The sequence below is a fragment of the Perna viridis genome, chromosome 15 (assembly GCF_037379345.1).
Source record: "Perna viridis isolate PV_CMFRI_1.1 ecotype Kerala chromosome 15, ASM3737934v1, whole genome shotgun sequence".
Taxonomy (NCBI): Eukaryota; Metazoa; Mollusca; class Bivalvia; order Mytilida; family Mytilidae; genus Perna; species Perna viridis.
The window spans coordinates 15,770,642-15,796,358 of record NC_142459.1 but is presented as its reverse complement, the minus strand read 5'-3'; the positions used below and the strand labels follow the sequence as shown (position 1 = coordinate 15,796,358).

General features: G+C 35.2%; 1 protein-coding gene across 2 annotated transcripts in view; it reads right to left on the bottom strand.

Moving 5' to 3' along the window:
• Positions 1-777: 777 nt before the first annotated feature.
• The window catches only part of LOC148597134 (cell adhesion molecule DSCAML1-like), a 37,552-nt gene continuing 12,612 nt past the window's right edge, over positions 778-25,717 (bottom strand). For both annotated transcript variants that reach the window (XM_088563386.1, XM_088563388.1), the window contains exons 7-15: positions 24,965-25,225; positions 23,818-24,099; positions 21,948-22,060; positions 21,165-21,306; positions 15,071-15,334; positions 8,299-8,362; positions 2,086-2,152; positions 1,355-1,491; positions 778-897 (exon numbers count right to left, since the gene is read on the bottom strand). In XM_088563386.1, the coding sequence (XP_088419512.1) occupies positions 855-897; positions 1,355-1,491; positions 2,086-2,152; positions 8,299-8,362; positions 15,071-15,334; positions 21,165-21,306; positions 21,948-22,060; positions 23,818-24,099; positions 24,965-25,225 (1,373 nt within the window). In that variant the 3' untranslated portion in view covers positions 778-854. The remainder of the gene's footprint in view (positions 898-1,354; positions 1,492-2,085; positions 2,153-8,298; positions 8,363-15,070; positions 15,335-21,164; positions 21,307-21,947; positions 22,061-23,817; positions 24,100-24,964; positions 25,226-25,717) is intronic.

The following is a 25,717-nucleotide window of genomic DNA, read 5'->3' as shown; positions in this document are numbered from 1 at the left end:
CGGTCGACATGAAAGGGTGTGGATATCCCAATTTACATCTATGGTTTTGGGGTATCTCCATCTGCAGACGAAATGTTTATCATTATAACAGTTTAATTGTTAAAAGAATACATTAAAATGGGTTTCATTTTTTCAGACCGGTAAAAAGTATTGCTGAATAATGTTGGTCGCAAAATCAGATATTATCAGATTAATACCAGTTAATAAACCTTGTAAAATACTATCGATTAAAATCGAAAGTATCAACGCAAAACCATTAAGATCGTAGACCATCTTAAGATATCATTAAAATTTTTACTTATGTGTTTCAGGTCTTCTTTATCTATAGGAAAATCTGGCTTAAGGAGGTAGACCTAGGGTAAGGGACATAACTCTTTAAATCAGTGATATGTTTGTATCATTCAATTTCACCAAAGTCCTTCCAGCTTTTCCTTTGAAACAGAATGAAATCAGTCCTAGTTTCTTTGATGCTTTCATGAGGTAGCTGTAAAATGATAAATACAAACGTTTCAATGCTTTGTATGAGTTGTGTTCCATACCCTAGGTCAACAACCTTAAGTTTCCCATAAATGGGAAGCAAAATCTAGGGCAAAAAACTACAGGTGTTTTTTTATAACAGTTTAACTGTACACTGGAAACAAGTATTGTTGGGTACAGCTGATCGCAAAGGCAGATATTATTAGCTGTATACCAGTGACCAAAGGAAGAACACTGTCTCATAGCAATATATAATACAGATTTCGCTTATTGTTAAAAAAATATATGAAAAACAACAAATTTACGAGTTCTCCGATTCTTTAATTTATATCTGGTCACCAATATATTAACTCTAAAAACGGTCGTTTTCTCCTTATTCACGTTGTCAGAGTGATGGCTTCTAGTAATGATGTCGGAGATCTGAAAGGTAAAAAGTTTTACTTTACAAATGGTATATTTCTCTGCATCACTGTTATTTAGCTTATGAGAATAATTAATTGAAATCAAGCCACGTAGTACAAGTCTGTGTAAGACTAAAGCAAAATAAAAACATTACGTAACAATAAAAGTCTTTGTAAGAATCAGGCACAATAAGAAGAATCTGTAACATGCATGTCACTGATCTTACAATATCATTCCGCTCGAAGTATTTTCTATTTGCAATGACCACCACTCTTTTTATCTAATCCCAACTAGAAATGTTTGGACATTTTTATTAGAATGCAGATTTATCTGCCTTTGAATGTTCTTTTACAAAACATTTCAATGAACTAAAATGATGGTACAAATTGTCAAATCAATCTGTCTAAGGGATGAGTTATTTTATAAAATGTTTCACCTTCTTCCTGGTTCTTACAAAGACTTGTATTGAACTTACTGCAAAGGCAAGCTTGTGACGCCATTTTTAGTGGTTCCTATGTATGGTGGTTGAGCCGTTCCTGTTTCCCAAATTACTTCTCCACCGGGTGAGTTTATAGAACCACTATGGATACCACTTCTACACACTGAAGAGCTCTAGAAAAAAATAAGAGGATTGTAACAGGTAATGAAACATAATGGTACTTGAACTTTAAAGACAGTATGCTCATCATTTAGCTCTTTTCAGTCTTTTGGTTTTTTTTTTTAATATTCTAAGCAACAAAACACAAGCTATTAATAATATGAGACAGGTGAAACCGGAAATGCTCCCAAAGTTATTTAAGTTCATAATTTTTATTCTAATTTTTTCGGAGCTATATCTTGGTCCGGCGTTTGTTTCACATGTTCCGTTGCAGGGGCAGATCCAGACAATTTGAAAAGGAGGGTGTCATTCGGGACTCCTCAGAAAAAGGGGGTGCTAGGACATTATTTTCCTTTTCTTGTCAGTAGACAAATTTTCCATTAAAAAGGAGGGGTGCCAACACTCTGCATCCAACCTCGGATCTGCTCATTCGTTTTTTGCAGAATTACATACGGTGTATAACATTACAAAATTTACTGTTTATTTGCAATTTTTATTTTTATTTTTATAACAAGAATATATACATCTTAATTTTTTTTGTTTGTTTCTAAAATTATTTCAGATCCACGACAAAAATCAATGTAATGGAATGTGAACCCACGACCTACCACGTCGTATCTGTTCGCTCCGTAAACTGGGGCTGAACCTTTGTCACAGTCGGCCGGGCAGAAAACCCTGAGAAAAAAATAATTTATTAGATTTGTTGCTTAAAGTTATTCGAACTGTTCTTTGGTGAAATAATGTTTAAGTTGTGTCCTCATATTTTGTTTTTGAAGAAAGAGATACTGTAAGCAAGCTCACAAAAATACGCTGCTTCAAATGGACTGAAGTGCACAACGCTAGTTGGTTCATCTCCTTTTGGAGTACTAAACAGTAATTATATTCTATCATGTACATCTAAATATGATATCGCACATTCCTATAAAATTTCATCAAAATCCTTTGGGCAGTTAAGAACGAGTAGCGCTTGCAAGGTCTTAATATTTGAAACTCTGAATTAGGATTATCTCTCTTTGAAGTCATTCGACAATAACTATATTCCTTCACGCACTTCTGCATTATGATACCGAACCTTTCTATAAAATTACATCAAAATCCCTAGAGCGGTTTAGGAGTTGCGCTTACCAGGTTTTACTATGTAAAACCTATAATTTTGATTATTTCCCTTTGAAGTCCTCCGATAGTACTCACACTTCTTCATGCACATCTACATATAATACGGAATCTTCCTATACAATTTTATCAAAATTCTTTGTGTAGTTTAGAAGGAGTTGTGCTTACAAGAAATGTGGACAGACGGACAGAGACAGTCAGACGGGGCTATTCCGATATACATGTACCGCCCCAAACATTGTTTGTGAGGGTATAATGAACATATTCATTTGTTTGAAAAACAGCAAAATATCGAAAATCAAAACCATGCATGCCGCCTGAAACACGACAAATCCTACGTTACATGTATATACATGTATGGCACGCAAAATTGCGTTATTTATGAATTAGCTTCGGTATTCAATAGTTAGCATCTGCTAACCCATAGATAACGAAAATTTCGTAAATTAATTCATATATAACGGTGTTTTAAATGAATTAATTATCAATAGCAAACGGTATTGATAATTAACTTTCCGTTATCTATGGGTTAGCAGGCGTTATCCACGGGATGGCGGGCTGCTAACTCATAGCGAAATTTAATTATTAATCACAGGTGATATTATACAGTTTTTAAATGGGTTGGATGCAATAGACCAGAATATTTGTCCTGAGGTACTGAGAATGATCAAGTGTTCTATTGGAACTCTTGATCATTCTCAGTACCAAAGGACAAATGTTCTGGTCTATTGCATCCAACCCATTTAATAACTGTTTTATTACCTAATTTGTCTATCAGATAAAATAAAGAATGGAAATGGGGAATATGTCAAAGAGACAACCATTCGACCAGGAATAGGAAATTGACCGCTTCATGTTTACGAATTGGCAGACGAGAGTCACATCTACGTTTTTACACACAAGTTTTTTGTGTGTAAATTCCAATTCAATGAAGCGCTTAAAAAAAGTTCAACCAATCAAAAGGCTTAGATAAGGGTCATTATGGGGTCAGTGCAATAGACTCTTCAAGGAGACTATTGCACCGTGCAATAGTACATCGACAGTGCAATAGATCGCCCTGTCCTGAATAAATTTTTAAAATAAGGAAAAAATATGTGTATATTTAATAAACAAGATAAAACCTTATAATTAGCTAATAGTGTGAGTTACAGTCTGTTCACCCATAGATAACAGTGTTATCCTACAGAAAATGGAGTTTTGGTTAATTTCGCGTGCCATATACATGTATTTTCACATTGGTTGGATTTCAAAGAATTTACAATTCATCATACCTTATTAAATCTCATCTTTCATTGATGTTATATACTCAAGCATTCCTTTAATACGTATTTAACATATAGGAACATGTGCATTGTTTACAATTACATGTATGGCAGCTCTAGAACAGATTGCAACCTTGGTAAAGAGCTTCGCGGAGCGTACCTGATACGACCGCAGTGGTCGAACCCCGAACAGTTTGGGAAATTGTGGACAGAATATTAGTTTTTGGCACACTTAAATATACGTAATTATAGTTTAACGATGACATAACAACTAGTTCTGACACAATACAGCATAAAATTTGAAAATTAATAAAAAAAAAATATTAAAATCGAACCTATATAAAAAAGTAGATTTTTTGGATGACCCTTTTTAACTCAAAACCGGTAAGAGATATCTGAAATGCAGACAGAGATTTTATAAGGAACCCAATAAAAAGAATATCAAAATCAGACCATTAATTAAAATAGCCGATTTTTTTTTTTTTTTTTTTTTGATTTTTTTTTGGTCCCTTTGATCCCTTATAACTTCAAAAAAGAAAAGAGAATCTGAAATCTGTTTTAGAAAGCAGGCAGGGAATATTATAAGGAATCCAATAAAAAAAAATTTTAAAAAAGGACCAAAGGTAAAACAGCTGTGTTTTTTTAAGGGGGTGCGTGGCCAAATTTTGTACACTTTTCACTCCAAAATGATTAAATATAAGCCTATCCGGTAAAAATTTTCAAATGAAATTTAGAAGGTACAGATTGACATCTGAAACATAAAAATCGGATAAGGTTTTTCTATCATCTGTAATGATAACACTAATTATCCTCCTTTTAGTCCCTTATTTCCAAAAGTGGTGAGGCAAAAAAAAAAATCTCCAAAAAGAGCCCTCTGCCATATTCCTAGGAACAATGTGTTTAAAATATCAAAAACACTGGATAATTTTTACTCAAGTTTTCGATTATAAATTAAATATTACGGACGCGAACGACGAAGTCATTGTGATATCATAATACGACTGAAAAAATGCAGTCGTATAAAAAATCAGTAATGACCGATAAATTGTCGCATGAAGTGTATTGCGCAGACTGGAAATCCCAAATCACACATATAACGTACCCCACAATAAGTGGGACCAATCAAAAGATCAAACAAATATAAGTAACAATCAAAGAACCCACCCTTAAACTAATAATTTAAGGGACACAACTCTTACAAATCATTGGAACGTTTGTATTAAGCATTTTACATCAAACCGTTTTTCATTTGTTTTCGGTAATGTGTGTACTACAATAAGCTCATCGTTGGTGTGTATATTAAACTGAGTGAACTGATTGAATGTTAGCCGGTGACAATGCATGCACCCTTAATTAAGAGACGTAAATATCTAATCGATATTTCATCGTGACATACGATACAAGGACGTTAAAAAAACTTCATAGTAGTCGCAAGAGTGATATTCATACTTATTTCTACAGGTTATTGAAGAATATACAACTTATAAACGCGCTGATACTTAACGAAACTTATTACGTGACAGTTTCTGTAAGAATCAGGCAGTGGGTGAAACATGACATGAAAAAAACACACCATTTTGAAAGTTTAATTTGACCATTTGCGTCATCAGAATAAAAAAAAAACAAGTCAAGATTTTCCGTTTCACTTTGTTAAATTGAGTTTACAAATTCATTGAAATTCACTGAAAAAGAACATTTCAAGGGCAGAAAACTCTGTCAAAAACCTCATTTTTCTAACATTCTATTGGAAAATATCTGAGCAAATCCATTGATGCAGAGATCAAATAATTGCCTTTTTCAAACAGAGATAGCATCTTTGAGTGAAATGATATTGTCAGATCGGCGTGGACGCTTACACTACCGGTGCACCTGGTCCATGCTCCCAGTTTTTTAGTGGAGTCCGAGTTGCCCATTTGCTTTTGTTACTTTGTATGTATGATTTTGGTTGCTTTGTGTTCTTTGTTGTGTTTGTCTGTTTTCCATGTCTGGTCTTTGTCCCTGGGTTGCATTCTTTTGGTTACCGCTATGGCCTTGCTTCCCTTGATTACTCTTCAACACCTTGGCACCTTAGCATTGACAACTTTGCTAGAAATTCTCAACTTGAGCTGGAGACAAGGTCAAGTCATGTTGGAAAGAAGCCATAATGATGCCAATACTGAAGAGGGGAAAGAACAAGTCGAAAGCCTCAAGCTACCGCCCAATTAGCCTAACAAGCAGTTGCTGCAAATTAATGAGTGTATAATCCACAAGCGCCTACAGACATACTTGGAATCGGAGAAGATTTTTGGTCATGAACAAGCTGGTTTTAGACAGTACCAGTGCACAGAAGATCAGACAACACATCTATTTCAAGTAGTCGAGGATGCATTTCAATCAAAGAAAATAACGCTAGCTGTCTTTGTAGATGTTAAGAGAGCATTTGACAAAGTTTGGAAAGATGGCCTTCTTGTGAAACTTCTTAGATTTGGAGTAAGTGGAAGAATGTACAAATGGACCAACTCATATCTGTACAATAGAAGGGCAAGAGTACTCGTAGATGGGAAGCATGGCCGAAAAATACTTCTAAAACAGGATGTACCACAGGGAGGAGTATTGCCACCGACTCTCTTCATACTCTATATGAATGACCTAGTTCCAGAGCTACCAAATGGTGTACAATCAGCACTCTACGCAGATGATCTTGTCCTCTGGTGCTCTGAATAGTATGCAACTACTGCAAGGTACAGGATACAAACAGCATTAGATATGGTAGTCAAATGGGCCAATGAGCGGTGTGTTACCATCAATAGAGAAAAAAACAACAGCAACTCTCTTTACACTCTCAACTAAAAGCCAGTCTGTCAAACTGACCATGGATCACATCCATATCACAATGGAAGATCAGCAAACATACCGTGGTGTAACCTTCGATAAAAGACATATATGGAAACAGCATATAATGACAGCAGAAGCCAAAGCCAGACGAAAACTAAACATCATGAGAAAACTTGCTGGTACAAACTGGGGTGCTAATGAGAAAGTTTTGAAATCTGTCTACGAAGGAAATGTACGCCTACATCTAGAATATGGCTCTAGTGCTTGGATGACAGCAGCTAAGTCTCACCATCAGACTCTAGATAAAGTCCAGAATCAGGCACTCCGCATCACCACAGGAGCCATGAAATCAACACCTATTGCTAGTATGGAGGAAATTACAAACACACAACCATTAAGTAAGAGAGGAGAATGTAAAGCTGTGATACAGCCCACCAAATATCAATGCTTACCAAACCATTCAATGAATGAGAGACTGAAACAACTATCCTCAGGCAGACTCATAAGATCTAGCTTCACTCTAGAAACAAGAGCATTGCAAAGAGAACACCTAGAACATCTACCTAAGTATGTCCAACCTATAGATTTTAAAATGAATGACAAACTATATGCAGAGAAGGAGGACAATGTAACCATTCTGACAACAGTTCCATTATTCAGTGCCAGAGATGAACAATCAAACATCATCAGAAAAACCGTAACAATGAGCACGCTGGAAGAAGAGTATCCATCAGAATTGTGGGCAAGAGTTTACACACACGGTTCAATGCGACAACAAAAGGAGGGGCCGGTATCTACATGGAATACCCAAATGGAGTACAACAGTCAATGGCAATACCAACAGGATTATATTGCTCCAACTAAAACGCTGAAGAAGAAGCACTCATCCATTGGGCAAATTACATCAAGGAAAGTGCAGAAAATATGCAAGTAGTATTCCTAACAGATGCCCTCTCCGTAATACAAGCACTGACCAACAACAAAATACCACAACTTGAAAGAGCTATCTATCCCATCAAGAGCCTTAAAACTGCCATACAGTGAATACCTTCAGATTGTGGAATCAATGGATATGAAAAAGCAGATAAGCTAGCAAAGGAAGGCGCTCAACAACAGCAAGATGAAAATCCACGTCTGCTACACAGAGATGAAGACCATCATCAAGTCTCTACACAATACCCCTAAGAAGGAAGGTAGCTACCATCAACTAAAAAGATGGAGCAAACTACAATCTTCAGGCTCAGGACAGGAAACAACAGACACAACCAACATCTGTACAGAGTTTTAAAGGTCATACCATCACCTATATGTCCCTGTGGAGAAGCAGAGCAGAATACAGAACACTTTCTGCAGACGTGCAAATTACACCAGGCACAGAGAAAGAACATATGGGATAAACCAACCCCAATTACAGAGAAACTGTATGGACCTGTGGAAGACCTACAGAAGACGGCCAGATTTGTTGAGGAGACTGGCTTTCAAGTGTAATTGCGAACGACAAGAAGAAGAAGACATATGCACATGCATGATATAAGCATATATATAAATCACATATGCACATAAAAAAAGTGATTTATCTTCATGTAACAATGAATAGAGCGGGGGGATAAGAAAGAAAAATGTTTACATTACCCGCATATGACCTCACAGGGTGCGAAAGCCGCATCACATGTCACTGGTCCTTTCTCCTCGTACACTACAAAATATACAGTTTCTTTATTTCTATTTTTTAACTTATTTAAGGTGTGTTTAATTGTGTAATACTTTTATTCTACAGTGGCCACATTTAAAAAGGAAGGGTTGTGATCATATCAAAGTATTTTAACACCGCCGCATTTTTGCGCCTATCCAAAAGTAGGAATTTCTGGCCTTTGTATGTAATGTTTTGTTTTCACTTTTTCTTTAATTTCATGTTGCTGGAGCGTATGGGGTTAACTGTTTCGCTGTACCTGTGTATTATGCTTTGGGGACAACTCCAGTCTGCACTGTGGTGTGAGGGATAATTTCCTCACCATTCAATGGATGGCCTTGGGGTGACATTTTATGAGAAACTCGGCGGATGTTTCTAGAAAAGCAGAGGACGCTTACCCTACCGATGCACCTGGTCCATGCTCCAAGTTTTCAGTGGAGTCCGAGTTGCTCATTTGCTTTTGTTACCTTGTATGTATGGTTTTAGTTACCTTTTATTCTTTGTTGTGTATGTCTGTTTTCAATGTCTGGTCTTTGTCCCTGGATTACATTCTTTTGATTACCTCTGTAATGTTGGTTCCCTTGATTACTCTTTCATCCCGATAAGTTTGTGTTTTCTACGACATATTCACCATTCAGTTCATTTTTATATACATTAATCAAACAAATACACATACATGTATGTATGGGCTGGTGGCACTTTTTTTTAAAATTATGATTGAATTTGGTGTTTTAAATTGTTCACATACAAGATTAAAATATTAGTTAATATCGATCAGATATATATGTACCACAATTAAATATTTTATAACACATTTAAGGAGGAAGACCTAGGGTATGGGACACAACTCTTCCAAATCATTAGAATGTTTGCATTCAGCATTTTACATCAATCTCGTGCAAGCATCAAGGTAACTTGGACTGACTAAAATTCTGTTTCAAATGAAAGCTTGATAGGTTTTTGTGAAGTTAAATATGATACAAGCATATCACTGAGTTTTGTCCATCATCCTATGTCTACCTCCTCAAATAACACTGCCTTTTAATTCCGCATTGTCAATTGTACTTTAATCTGTGGCAACATCCTTCAGCACCTGCGTATGCAGTTTTCATATCACAACTCATACGTTATGCCGTAGCTTGTCGTAATTACGCAGACTTTAAGTATCGCGCTAGACTTCTCACAATTAGGCTTCTGGAACAGGGTTACGTTGTTACAAGATTAAAATCATCACTACAGAACGTTTATGGTCGTTATAATGAACTTGTGGATTGCTACGGTGTATCCACCTGCACCATGAAAACCAGTTTGTTCAACGTGGGATAGTTTGCCTTTCCTCTTTCGTCGACCCTGGACTTGACTTTTTATGAGCAATTCGGCGGTGTTTCTAAAAAACAAAGCAGAGGACGCTTTCCCTACCGGTGCACCTGGTCCATTCTCCGAGTTTTTAGTGGAGTCATAGTTGCTCATTTACTTCTGTGACTTTGTATGATGAATTATTTTTTACTATTTTATGTTCTTTGTTGAGTGTGTCTGTTTTCAATATTTAGTCTTTGTCCTTGGATTACTTTATTGTGATTTCCGCTAGAATCATGGTTCCCTAAATTACTCTTTTACTGGAGCACCCCACCCCCATTTCAAAATTAATGGATCCGCCTCTGCTGCTAATCTCTACTAATAACACTGAAATTAGCTTATTTTACATGTTGAGACGATTTGCTTTCTTAGCGGAAGTCTGTTTTCCGTGATTGTGAGCAAACACGCAATAGTGTCATACATTATATCTCCAATTTAAAAGCCTTATGTACAGCACTTGTCACGATTAGACTCCTTAAAAATCCCACTAAAATTGTATACTTAGAACATAAACATTTTTAATTCAAAAATCAATTAAATATAATAATTTGAAAAAAAAACTATTTCCCCTTCGTTGGAATTCATATTGCCAGTGCTTGTTTATGTTTCCCGTATCTTCAGTTTTTTATCTGTAATTCAGGGACGGATCCAAACACATTGAAAGGAAGGGTGCCAGCCGGGGTTCCTCATAAAAAAATGAGTGCTAGGACATTATTTACTATTTCTGCACATGAAAATGACAAACTTTCCACTAAATAGAAGTGGAGCAAACTCCCTGCAGCCCCTGGATCCGCCACTGTATTTTTTTCTCTTCGATTCGCTACAAAGTGTGTGTTCCTCGTCACTGTTTCATGTGTGTAGGTCTTGTTGTTTGATTTTGACGTATTTGAATCATCACATTGCTGATGCTTCGGTATATTTTTTGCCGATATTGCCCCATTCTAATTCCCTTTCCCCCAAATAAAATTTTCATCCCCTATCACAAAAGTATCAATTTCCATATACACCAAAGAAATGACAACTTTGTAGGGAAATGCGCCACTGAGATTTTCTTGGAATTTAGTTACAAATGGTGATTCGAAAAACGCATAAAAAAGTGGTATACTATGAGTTTTAAAAGTCACATTTTTCAGGGGATTAAAGGTTAAACTCCAATGCGTATGCGCATGACGTCACATCCGGTGACCGAGAACCGGAAGTGACCGGTAGAGGGAGGGGCCGGAAGTGGACCGTGTGTAACCGGAAGTGGACTTAGATGGGGGACCAATAAAGAGAAGATGGTGACCCTTTGATGTAGGAAGGGGAGTCTTAAAGGTTGGGAGGGGAAACGACCTCCATAGGTATCCTCATTAAGTGTCGTAATTATCGTCATTATATAGTATACTATAACAGGTAAGTATAAAAAAGGGGGTGTATTATGACAAGAGTTATCTTTCTTTGTTTATATTTTTTTTATTTCTATATTTTCATTCACGTTAATTGTTTTTTAATTATTTTTGTAAATTAATTGTAATTTCTTTGTGTAATAATGTCAAACTGAATGGGCACTTTGAATAGATTTTAAATTTTGATCATCTTTGTGTTCACTTGATTTTGTAATTTGAATAGATGTCTCACGGATTAGACAGATGTTTGAAACTTCCCATTTTACCGGTAATTTCAATAGCCCATGTATTGATTTTTAACTGTTTTTATTGTGCTTTATGAATACATTACAGGCGTAAGGACGTGTTGTGCAATGTTTACCACTGAGAAATAATTTTTTATCATTGTTTTAATATATTTTTGTATTCTGTTTGAAATGTTGACTAACGTCTAAAGATTATACTGACTATCGTAAGATTTACACGTTGTACATTTTGAACGTTAAGAGCTTTTGAATGGTGTATTGCTCTTCATTTTTATTATAATTTGATTTTTTAGTCGACCATTTCATCACCTATTACAGACGCACTCAACCTTTTCTTCGATTATACATTCGTACCCGTGTTATGGGGCTCTAGTGGGTAAATTCCTTTTTTCATACCTCCGATGTTTACATGTCGCATGTACTTGATTTGACTTGTCATAGGGTTATTTTGGATAAACCATTGATTTGTTGATTTTGTTTTCTCTCCGTATTTTCATTCGTACTTTGTTTCTAACGCCATTTTTTTGTTAAAGTTTGAGACTTGTGTGCTCGTTTAATTCTTTTCTTTTGTTATTATAAGGAGATTGAACTTTTTACTGCTAATATATTTCCGATTTTTGCATGTCGCGTACACCCAAACTTGCTTTGAACGTGTTATGAGGCTCTATCGGGTAAACCGGTTTCTTTTTCATACTTTCAATGTTTACATGTCGCATTTGACCCGTTATAGGGGTAAACCATTCAACTGCGGAATATATTTTTTCTCTAAATATATTCATTCGAGGTTTGTTTCCATCGCCCCATTTTTTTGTTTAACTATTGTAAGTGTTATCGGTTTTGAGCTACCCTGTTTTGTAAGGACGTCTTTCTTCCAGACGATTTATGGAACCATGGAGAATGTCGACTTTGTACAAGGACTCCCCGATCTTGACATCTTGGATCCCAGACAGAAGCACTTGCTTATTCTAGACGATATGATGAATTCGGTCACTGAATATATCTCGCATCTCTTCACGAAATATTCTTACCATAAACATATAAGTGTCATGTTGCTGGTTCAGAATCCGTTCAACAAAAACAAGTATCACAGGACCAACAGTCTGAATGCCCATTACTTAGTTCTGTTTAAAAATACCAGAGACGTATCACAGGCCATGACCATGGCCCAGCAAATGTTCCCCAAAAGACAAACTACTTTATGTAATCGTACGAGTATGCCACCGACAAGCCCCACGGATATTTATTGATCGACATGAAACAGGGGACTCCCGACAACTTGACATTGAGAAGAAACATTTTCCCATGGGAAATTCAGGATGCGTTCTTGGATGAAAACAAAAATAGAAACAGAGATGAAAAAGGATGTGTGGTCACTTTTTGGCCAACTCGCAAAGAAGATGGACGCACCCGAAGCAATAAAGATTTACAATATAGTTCCCTCTCGAAATTCGACCAGAAAACAGATGTGACATTTATAAATGGAACTGTATAGAGAGGATTTCGGAAAACGTACAACGCCAGAATATAAAATACAAGTGGAAACCAGAGCAGAGTATCGTGCATCCTTGTATAAGAAACAACGACCTTAAGAAATCGAGAAAGTTACAATAGTTCGACTAGATGAATCATACTGATCTACGATGCCAGAACCTGAGAGGATAGTTCATCAAAAAAGAGAAGGAGTTATATGGGAAATAAAACTACACCACCAGAAGCCATGTTATCGAGGAACGAAAGGAAGAGAAGGTTAAATAGAGTGGGAAAAAACAGCCTTGACGCCAATGATACTCGGACGGCAAGACTACTCACAGTAAACAGAAAAGCAGAATTATAAGAAGATCGGATCGTGAAGTGTTATTTAAAGGGGAAGAATAACACTTTAAGGAACAGACCATTGAGCAGAACCCGGATTTGACGACACCCCGACAAATGAAACAATGTATGAATTGTAAATAAAATACAAAAGAAAAAAAAAATCTTGTTGTGTAATAAAACTATACTAAAGAAAGACCTCCTTACAAAACAGGGTAGCTCAAAACCGATAACACCTATTAAAACCGTTAGCGACAGCATTACAAACATATTTACTATCAGAGCCTCATAACACGGGTCAAAGTTTGAGTGTAAGTAACTTGAAAACATACTTTAGCAGTAAAACGTTCCTGATAAAACAAAAAACCATCATACAATACTTAAACAAAAAAAGGGGGCGATGAAAACAAACCACGAATGAAAATATGGAGAGAAAAATATATTACGTAGTAAAATGGTTTACCCCCATAACGGGTCAAATCTAGTACACGCGACATGTAAACATTGAAAGTATCAAAAAGAAACCGGTTTACCCGATAGAGCCTCATAACACGTTCAAAGCAAGTTTGGGTGTACACGACATGCGAATATCGGATATATTATAGCAGTAAAAAGTTCAATCTCCTTATAATAACAAAAGAAAAGAATTAAATGAGCACACAAGTCCCATAATTTAACAAAAAGGGCGTAAGAAACAAAGTACGAATGAAAATATGGAGAGAGAAAAAAAATCAACAAATCAATGGTTTACCCAAAACAACCCCATAACGGATCAAATCAAGTACATGCGACATGTAAACATTGAAGGTATGAAAAAAAGAATTTACCCAAAAAAAAAGGGCAATACACCATTCAAAAGCTGTTAACGTTCCAAATGTACAACGTGTAAATCTTACGATTGTCAGTATAATCTTTAGACGTTAGTCAAAATTTCAAACAGAATACAAAAAAATATTAAAACAAAATGAATTAAAACAATGATAAAAATTTATTTCTCAATGGTAAACATTGCACAACACGTCCTGACGCCTGTAATGTATTCATAAAACACAATAAAAACGGTTAAAAAACAATACATGGGCTATTGAAATCACCAGTAAAATGGGAAGTTTCAAACATCTGTCTAATCCGTGAGACATCTATTCAAATTACAAAATCAAGTGAACACAAAGATGATCAAAATTTAAAATCTATTCAAAGTGCCCATTCAATTATTACACAAAGACAATGAAATTACAAAAATAATTAAAAAACAATTAACGTAAATGAAAATGTAGAAATAAAAAAAATATAAACAAAGAAAGATAACTCTTGTCATAATACACCCCCTTTTTTATACTTACCTGTTATAGTATACTATATAATGACACTAATTAGGACACTTAATGAGGATACATATGGAGGTCGTTTCCCCCTCCCAACCTTTAAGACCCCACTTCCTACATCAAAAGATTCCCGTGTTGCCTTTATTGGTCCCCCATCGAAGTCCACTTCCGGTCATATCCAAGGTCCACTTCCGATCCACTGTCACCGGATGTGACGTCATGCAAATGCGCATTGGGGCTAATGTCCCTGAAAATGCAACTTCTAAAACTCATAGTATACTACTCTTCCATAAAGCGGAAATGACCCAGTAGTTCCGATTGAGCTACAGCTTGATATTATCTTGCAAGTGAACACAGGCCTAATGTGTAATTGTCCGATACACGAATAAATTGTGTAGACGTTTCTACAGCTATACAGTACATGTACACGTATCTTGCACCAGAATACTAGTAATATACCCACTGTTTTAATCAAGCTCTTTTATTATGTTTATCTCCGATTACATTATGTCTATTTTAAGCACACATATTTTCCTGTGTTTTTGGAGTACGTCAAGATTTTAAACCTTTTAGAAATGCAAGTAAACTCACCTAAGGCCGTTTCATTAGCCGAACCCAACCTGTTAGAGGCCACGCACATATATTTGCCTAGGTCATTTGGTAGACGAACCCCGTGAATAAACAGGGTATTATCCGGGAAGATCACATGTCGGGCGTCTGCAGTTACGGGTGATCCATTATGGTACCATTTGATGTTCAAAGGGGATTCCCCAGTAGCTTTACAATCTATACCGAAGTTTGCAGAAGAAGGTGTGACTGGTTTTTTCTTTGAGCTAATAGTTACAACCGGCGATTCTGAAACATAAAAACGTAGCTCTTTTAAGTGAAACATGTTAGTATGGATGGAGCGATGTCCTGCAAAGGTAGAACGTAAGACCGATGGCTAAACCTTGAATATTCTGCCGGAAGGGAAGAAATTGGAAGGTGATTGCGCAAGTGCCGAGGCGCTATTTTGTCTAAACTACGACATTGAGCTCCGTCCATCATAGGCATAGCTAAAATTGTATTATTTTTTTTTCAAATGAATAGACGAACAAGCAATCGGAAGTTATGCATCAAATACAATCCTTTTTACACGAGTATTTATGTATCTACATGTAAGAATCTTTTTGAAACAGTTGTATCATTCAAGCAATTATCGAATACCGGAAGTCAAAACGATTTTATAGGGTATTTCATAATCAAACCTTCCTCACACGTACTCGAAAACTAACATTACTGAATAGCCTTTTTATATATGAAGGTTAATTTTATTTTTATTTTTATTTTTATTTTTTTTTTTTGCGTTGCCAACATAGTTTCAAACGGAAGCCCAAGAAATGTGTTGAAATATAATCGCTTCATGCGCGACTATTATACGAGTGTGTTACTCGGACTGTGTATCACCCTCCGCTGCAAGTAATATGTGCTTTATTATATTCAATGCCCTTTTTGATATATTACACTTTTATGAGCATGCATGTACATAACATTTAAGAAACTTATATGAAATTAAACTCGGGTGTAAATGTTGCAGATCCTCAGATATAATAAGAGTCACACTTGAATGAAATTTACAAGTATTTGTGTACCATTCTGTGTAAGAATCAGGCAATAGGTGGCACACCATATTTCTTAATTTGGTCTTTTTTGCCACAAATATATTCAGTTTATCTAAAAAAACACATGAACAGCTATTTAAATTTATCCTGAAGCATCTGTGACGTAGATATTTCTTGACTGCTTATATAACGAAAAAGTGCGGGAAAATTTTCCCGCCATTTTTCCATAGTCCATTTCAACTAAATTTGATCTATCAATATCTTAAAATAGCAAATTTTACAAACACTTTGATGCTTTTTTTCTGGAGGTCATTGGGTATAAATACTTGGTTAATGGAATAAAATCTGTTTTTTTCCCTTCATATGCCACATCTTATACACATTTTGCTTGATTCTTAGACGGAGAAGTACTTAAATGAAAAGGAAAAGGTTGCTCATACGACCAAAGAAAGGCATCTCCGGTCAAGAGGGAGATATATCGTAATGAGGGTGATGAGAGTGATATATCTGGGTTACATATCATAGTGATATTTCAAAACTACAAATATTTTTAAGGGACGGGGCTAGAAATAACACATATGCATTACTTTCAATTAAATGTAATTTAAAAAAAACCGCTGAATTACACATTACACTGAATTACTTCAAAAATGCTATTTTGCAGAATACCTTTTCAGTCATTATTTTTCATTCGTACATTAATTTTCACGAAAACTACAAGCGAATTTTATTTTGTGTTTGTCTGTTCGTTTAGTTTATTTTTGACCGTACATTAAAAGGGGTGGTTCATGCTGTCCAGTCAGAATATGATTGTAACAGTTATTTATGTGTTTTTGTGAGGTTATATTACTTTTCAGTTTGTTGTAGATGTTCGTTCTGTTACCGTTATGTCGAGGCCTTTCAGAGCTTACTTAAAGGTGTAATTTTTTCACCTGTTGAATACTTTTTGATGATCTCTGATGATATTTGCTTCTTCTGATTTCGGTAGTTTAATTTAAACATGTTTATTTGCTCAAAATAAAACCCTGGGGATTGGACTCAAGTTATAACAACATTATGGAGGTCCTCTCCCATACAAACAATCATGATTACAAAGAATGCATAATGACGGCAATTAGATATAACTAAAAATAACAATAGAAATGAAAAGGTAATGCAAATTAACATGAACGATATGAAATTAATACAAGGAAATGGAATAAAAGGGGGGTCTGGATAAAGGGCGGGGTGGGAGTCATGTGAGAGATAGTCATTTCATATATACATGTACATGCAGTATTATTCAAACCATTTAGTTCGTTAGATAAAATGATGAACACAAACAAAAATATCCGTATTTTCATTGTATGTGAGGTTTACGTCATCGGCCAACAGAAATTCTATTGTTAGGTTAAATCTGCCTAACTCTGCCAACAGAGAATTTCTACTTTCATTATACAAATTGTATTCCATAAAAAAGTGGATGCAAACTACGAAAGGATGTCCACAACTACAAAAAGGGGTTAGCACTACATTTATACGATATAAATCAGCATTTGGGGAACTGCACATGTTTCTTGGTATGTATAACACTAACTTTTCTTTCACCAAAATTGAAGTACTCAGGGATTTGGTTTTTCCCGTTGTCCTTTAATGATTTTTTGGAAAATGCTTATGTTTCTTGCATTTCTTGTCTCTAGCTGATTCCAGTCTATTACTGTTGAATAGAACAATGACCTTTCAGTACTAGTTAATCTGAAGTTGGGTATGGTATAATCCACACTGTTGCGTAAATTATACGACGAAATATGGTTATTAAGTGGGGGCATAAGATCACTTAAGTATTGTGGACACAGTTGGTTATGAATAGGGTAAAACATGTTAAGACGTTTGGATCGTCTTTTATCTTCCAATAAATCCCAACCTGTGTCATAATAAATCGATTCCTTGCTGGCAAAAATAGGTAATCCTGTTACAAATACGCCCAGCTTCAAGTTGCAATTTTTCTAAATTGTTTTTAACATCACCCGTCCCAGACTTCTGAAGCATATTCCATGACTGGACGAATGAAAGTTAGATAAATTTAAGCTAAATATTTTCTACAAAGAACATATTTAAGTTTTCTAAGAACGGATATATTTTTGCCAGCAGATGGCATGATATTGTCTAAATGGGTTGCAAACATCCTGTTCGAATCAAACGTTATACCTACATGTAAGTGTTTATGAGAGGAAACAAATTTAATGGGTTGGTTTTGAAATAATAAATCAATGTCTTCCGTAATGTTGCGTTTAGCAATGATTAAAGCCTTGGTTTCTGTGAATTAAAATTTATTAACTATTTTTCAGACCACGTTGTTATATTCTCTAAGTTCATTACATCTTCGATTGTAGAACACGATAGTGCAGAGAATTATAGCGATGTGCCATCAGCAAAAACCTCTGGTAAAACTGATGAGATCATCAGCTGTGTCATTAATATAAACAAGAAAAAGCAGAGGACCAAGAACAGAGCCATGTGGTACTCAAGCATTTGTTTGTTTCAGAGATTTTGAATCGGCCACTAAAACACTTTGCGGTCTGTTCGATAGGTACACAGGCAAAATTATTTTACATAATTTTCACACGAATTTCACATAATTGTCACCTGAATTGAGCAAATAAACAAAGTGACAGAGTGAAATTCACACGAAATGTTCACATGAAATTAAATGAAACTAAACATGAACATGTTTAGTGAATTTCACAAGAAAATCATGTTAATTTCATGTGAATTTAACATGAATTTCATGTGAAGCTCGATTAACATGAATTTCACGTGAAAAATATTTGCCTGTGTAGCTTTTAAACCAGTTATTCAAATTGTCGCTTATTCCATATGCTTTAAGTTTTGTCAGTAAACCTGTGTGCCAAACTAGGTCGAAAGCTTTAGATACATCACAGAAAACAAAAGAAGATACATTTTTTTCTTCGAGAGTCATTGTACTTTTATGATAAATTCCTATTCCTGGGATAAAACCTGATTGATATTTATACAGTAAGTTATTAAACAACAAATGATTAAACATGTGCATAAATACAACCCTTTCAAAACCCTTGCCGACAAATGATAAGAGTGAGATAAGTCTATAGTTTGAAATTTCTAGTCTATCGCCCTTTTTAAAAAGTGGGATCATGGTCGCGGTTTTCCACAGTTCAGGGAATTAGGCCGTTGAAAGGGATATATGAAAAAGCATAGATAACGGAAAACATCTTGTATCTTTGGTATTTGTAAGCATATGGCGACTGATTGAATCGGGTCCTGGGGCTTTACCAAGTTTGAGAATGTGAAGGATATCTTTAACATCTTCAGGAGAAATGATAAATGTATCAATAGATGTGTTCGTTCGCTGTTCAAAATCAGGTGTTTGAATACCAGTATCATTAACTGTAGATATAGAACAAAAGTAATTATTGAGAAGGCATGCGCTCTCATATTTCATTAGATATGACGTCACCGTTTTCCTTTCCCAATTGATTAGTTCTAGAAATTTCATCAGTACCTTTTCTGAGTTTTTGTTTTTATGAAGGACCAATAGGATTTAGACTTAGTGCTTTCTAATTCATCTAGTATAGTATTTGCCTTGAAGAAAAATTGTTTCTTGTGGTATTTTTTTCATGTTATGAACACGGTTTCTCTGTTTTTTGTTTATATTTTTATCCTTTTTTGTTTTTATCGCTAGGTACGATTTCTTATTTCTTTACGTATCTCTGAGTTGAACCATATCTTGTCATTTGGACGAATTGTTACCTCTTTTCTAGGAACACATTCCTGCGTAAGTATCTAAGTATTTTTGAGTAAAATTGTTGCAGTTGTTATTTATAGAGTTGTTGGAGTTAATGATCGTTTGCCAGTCAAATGCATAAATCAGTTCATTATATTTTTGAAAGTCTGAATGGCGATAGTCCCATACAAGTCTTTTATGCGAAATTTGCGTTTTTAAAGAAATTTGCAAGAATACAATCGTAGCTTCGTGATTGCTGTATTGTCTGTCAACTGGTATTATATGGGAATAGGAGACAACGCAGTCGTCAGTAACCAGAATAGGATCCAGTAAGGATTGGCGATTATTGCTCACCCTAGTGGGTTCAGTTATTGTATTAATTGGTCAAATTGTACAGATTCATTATATGATTAAGTTTATGGTTTCGTTCAGTTAAGAGATCAACATTTAGATCTCCTGTTATAATCACTCTAGACGATGAATCTTATGCCATTTCGCTGGACTGTTGGAATTAATCCAAAAACTGAGGGACTTCATTTGGATGACGATAAACCACACATACTAATATGTTTTCTTTAGGAAAGACAAGTTAAATCCAAAGGGCTTCATCTTCATTCACCTTCAAATTCTAGATCTTGTGGGTGATTAGCCTGTAATAACTTACTGATATAGACCATAGCCCCACCCCAGAACTGTTACGGTCTTTTCTGAATGGATTTTGACAATAACCATCAATAAGTATATCGTCGTTCTTATTATTATCATCTAAATGTGTTTCATACAAACAAATACTATCAGCTTCATTATATATGCTCTCTATATAGTCAATTTTGTGGCGCATACCTCGGGCATTCAAATGAAAAATTGATATTTCACCTTGATCGGGTCCTGGGTTTAGTTGTACATCATTTGATAGCAAAATTAACGTAAGTATAACAACTGTCGGCAAGGGATTACATAATAAGTATGATAATACAATTTATAACAACTGAACATACAGTTAGTAACAATACATCAGAAAACATACAGAAAATAGAAAAATAACTCTGCCTTCGTACCATGAAACAATTTTTTCTTGTCAAACGGCAATATGCTTTACAGTAAAAACGGCCTACTGAAGCTCTATAGGGAAATAGATCATTACCCATTTTCAAATTGTATAACAAAAATTAAAGTAACAATAAAAAGGCCGATGCGTGACACTGAATCTCTCACAACCGCCGTTAGGAAATACGCTAATGCGTTGTTTTGCATTTAACCTAAACATTGGTTTCCGTGGTCACGGTTTCACAAAATTATTAAAACTTTCTACTACAATTCCACGTTACGAATAAGAACTTACCCTTTACCTGTAACATGACAAACTTTGAATCAGTTCCTAATGAGTTTGTAGCCTCACATTGATAAGGTCCGGAATCCTTTGTCTGCACATTCAATATAACTAGGTCGCCATCTTTATTTTGGTATAAATTGTTCACATTGGGCTAAAATTTAAGTTACAAAATTAAATCATGTACAAATAGATTTATACATCATGTAAACGGTTTTCAAAATTTCGAGAAAAAATATATTTGTTTTCGGACAATGGAGTAACATCATACATAAATATATATATAATGCTTTTAAGAAATTATATGTCTATTTCCGTATTTAAATTGCATCAGTCCTTAGAATGCTATATAGACCAGCTGGAAATTATATTGGACCGGTAGACGTGGCTCGTTCCGCATTCGATTCCGTTATTTGATTTTCGATCAAAACAAAAATATCGTCCATATTTGCTTCGTTAGACGAAGACGCATTCCTTGAAGGACAGTACAGTTGAGTACCTTTTTGAATGAAGCTAGTTAACTGGAAAAAATATGGTATAGCAAATAGTTAATTGTACGGATGGTCAAATGGCATTTTATATGGACTAATATGTCGTCCCGAAAAAAATAAATGGACCTCCGTACAATTAACTATTTGCTAAATAGTTCAACAACGAATTCGGGAACAGGTCCACAGCTCATCTCGAGATTTTCCTAAAAATCTTCCTCAATTTTTATCTCGACCAATCATGATCAATTAAAGACGGCAGCCTTAATCTATTTATTCTTATGACACCTTAGCCAGGAGTACCTACCGGAGGATGCCATGAGGTAGTAGGCTTAGGATCGCCAATAGCGTTACAGTGAACTTTTGCATTAGTCCCTGCAACTACTTCTAATGTGCTTGGCATCTGTATGTGTGGGGGTCCTGTTATAAAAATAAATCAAAATGCCTGTAATTAGAATGTACGTTCACAAATAGTCATGTGTAACTAAATTAGAATGTATGTTCATAAATCGCCACGTGTTACTAAGCTTAAATAGCCATGTGTTACAAAATCCGGTGATGTTATATCCAGAGTTAGAAATAGTAGCCTACCAGCCAGACCGAGACTGGCTATTATTATTATTATTTTTTTTTTTTTTTTTGGCAGGGTCGGCTAAATTTAGCAAAAATCTATATAGCCATATAGTAAGTACATTGTATATTGAAAAACTGTATTCAGGGCTGGCTAGAATATGAGTCTGTTTCCTATCCTGTTATATCTATTTTGGACATGATTTGATTATGGAAAGGACTCGTGTTCGGTAATTCTGTTGTTACCATTATTTGATATTGGGTGTTCAATCATGCATGTCCAAATTTATATAATGATCGAATGGAATAGTTCAGGCCTGCGTTTCATAGAAAAATGAACAAAAAAAAATATCACATATTGATGATTAATTTCCTAAAATGTTTTCGTAACTCAAATTCAACTAATTGCTTTGAAGGAAATTTTAAGTTTGAGTGATCTGACATATATATATGTTGATACTGTATCCTACAAAACAAAACCTAGTTGAGCTGTTCCGTACTACCATACATCGTATACTAAGTTACAACCCTAGATTTATCCTACTAGGGCGAATGACCCGGCCAGCTATATTTTATAGCCTAGCTGACCGAGTAGTCTAGGGCGCTGGACTTTGTGCAGGCGGTGTTGTTATAGATGCCAAAGCGCGAGTTCGAGTCCCGCCGAGGAAACGAACAAAAGTTTGCTCAGTAAATTTGACAGTTCTAACATCGTTGGGAATTTTTCAGACCCTTCTATGTGTACGTGATCGTCCCTGTATCAATTTGATCCGATGGAGCAGTGTAGCGAATAGAGTCATCACATTCTGAGACGTATATACATGTATATACATGTCTATTCTCATAATTCAATTGATATAGAAAACACAAAAAATACAACCTGTCTATACCAAACTCGGAGTAAACGGCAAAACGTCCTGAACCAGACCCTGTTTAGAGCCCTATCATATCAAGTTTAAATGTACGTATTTTGAACCTGGGTAAACAGAGCAAATTGCTAAACCGGACAAATAGGGTTGGTATACACAGGTGTTTACTGTATGGTTATATCTCGATAATTGGTTAATTTTAATAAATAAATTAAAACGGGTAATTACGACGATTAAATAGTACTCTTCTTGCACACGCATGTGTATAGCCAAGGGTCATTATTGACGGTATAAATTTAGGTGAATACTTTTACTGTTCATTGTTCGAAAAATCTTGAGTCCCCCACCGTCCGTCCCTCCCATTTATTCATTTATTGATTGTTTAATTTCTTTTTAATAATTGTATTATTTACGATAATTTATTCATTTCATATAGAGTATTTTGTTTTCTGCTTTTTTTTTTTTTTTTTTTTTTTTGGGGGGGGGGTTGTTGTTTTATATGGTCTTGTGGCCCGCCTTATTCTGTTTCATTTGATTTCGAGAGAAAGTGAGTGTGATAGAATTAATATTTTCATTATATTATATTATTATCAAACAGGAACCAATTTCCTGTTTTTTTTTTTTTTGGTTTTTTTTTTCTGGCAAATTAAATATTTTTTTTTATTTTAACATTTGTTTGTCTATTTATACCAGAGTAATTTATGTTGAGTTAAGAACAGTGGAATAGCCGCCTGAAGTTACCTTGTGTTATCAAATAGGCTTCTCTTGAAATTGTTTCTATTCCATTCGTAGCTTCACACACGTATTTCCCGGAGTCATTTGGCAAAGCGCTGATGATTTGAAGCTGAGAGCCATCCTTGATCTTAAATACGCCCGTTGTTACTGGAACCTTTTCCCCGTCACCAATTATATGGTACCAGGAGATTGTTGGCATTGGGTTACCAGTAAATTTGCACTCAAGCTTAACAGGATTTCCGGTAAGGACTGTATGATTATGAGGGGTTTCTACCACATTGATGTGTTCTGAAAGTCAATCCAAATGTAATCACGAATACATTTATCAAAATAAAAAAGTTTGAGGACAAAGAATATGGCTTGTTCCATTTTCAGTTTATATTGGATCCGAAATTTCTACTGTTGAAAACATCCAAAACCGATGCCCGATTTGCTAGATGAATTTAAGTTCTTGAAGCAACAATTTTTTTCAGAACTTGTTAATTTGTGTTATTTCAAAATTTATAATCATGTAAAGAGAATTAACCGTCATATTTTATCGTCAGATTTACGTACAATTGCCAATTTTCTTGATAATCTACGCGACCAGATCATATGCTTTTGAATGTAAGTTTGTAACCAATTTTAGTAAAGGATGAGACTTGCAAGCTCGGAAAATAAAATCTCCCCATTTGTGGAAGAATCTAGTTAATTTTGTGAAAAAAATGTCAAATATGAGTAGCGACATGAGATCGACAAGTCTACGAAAAGAAAGACTGCGCATAATCGGAAAATCGGTCATCAGTTTTATCAAACCATTTCTACATACACATGTACAGTCTGGGCCCATTACATAAGACTTTTCGAAGCAAGGACTCGTAAATTGGAAGTTTGAACGTTGGAATTTCGAATTATAAACCCTTCTTCCACTTGTCTTGAAAAGGGATCAAAGCCACCGACCTTATGGTCCCTGTAATGATAATGCAAGTTGAAAGGGGCAAGGAAACTGAATGAATACTTGCAGAATCAATAAGTGTGTGTCTTCGTATATATGATTGAATCGAAACGGTTTTTAAATACGTGTATGAGTCTTACGAATTACTAGTCATGAATACAGTCTGTTGTTGAGATGCCGCTAAGATCTATGGCACCCCCTATTGAACAGAATACGTACTGAATACCTCTAAGACAATCTGTTTACTGGAGGAGCCCAAAGCGTTCGTAGCAAAACAGTTAAAAATTGATGAATCTGTAGTAAGTACGTTGTCAATGTAAATAATAGATCCGTTTCTATGGTAACGGCTATCAAGTGTGCTTGGATCTGGGGACCAAACGATTTTCGGGAATGGCGACCCTCTGACGTCACAGTTGATTGCTACATTCATTCCTTCTGTCACTTTCATAAGCTGTTGTGATTTAAGGAATGATGGTTTTTCTGAAATATAGAAAAGCTGCTCAAAACGTCTTTAAAATTACAAAATTTAAGCAACATTTAAAAGAGTTTTAGCGAGCACGTTAAAATTTACATTTTACCATAAAGAGCGGGGCAAATTTGTCCATGAAATCTATGAAAAACTTGGCGTAAAATGTATCACAGAAAGTACTACCAGTGATAATATCACTTAGTGAGATCTTTCCTGAAAGTCATTGTGCACTAATAAAAATAGTAAAATGTTGTAATCAAAATTTCGACAATCGTAAGTGTTAACTGACACAAACAAGTTCAAATATCAGAAATGTTTACAGTCTATATAAAGTAATTACAATTACTATGCACATGTACCAGACTGACAAAAGGTAATTGTATCTATTGTAATACAGTTTTTAAGGCCAAAAAATTTTTAAGTACAGATTTACATAACTATCATGCAGAGGGTGGCAAGTCCACATTTTGTCAAAAGTTTTTGTTGGATTAGTGCCAAATTCG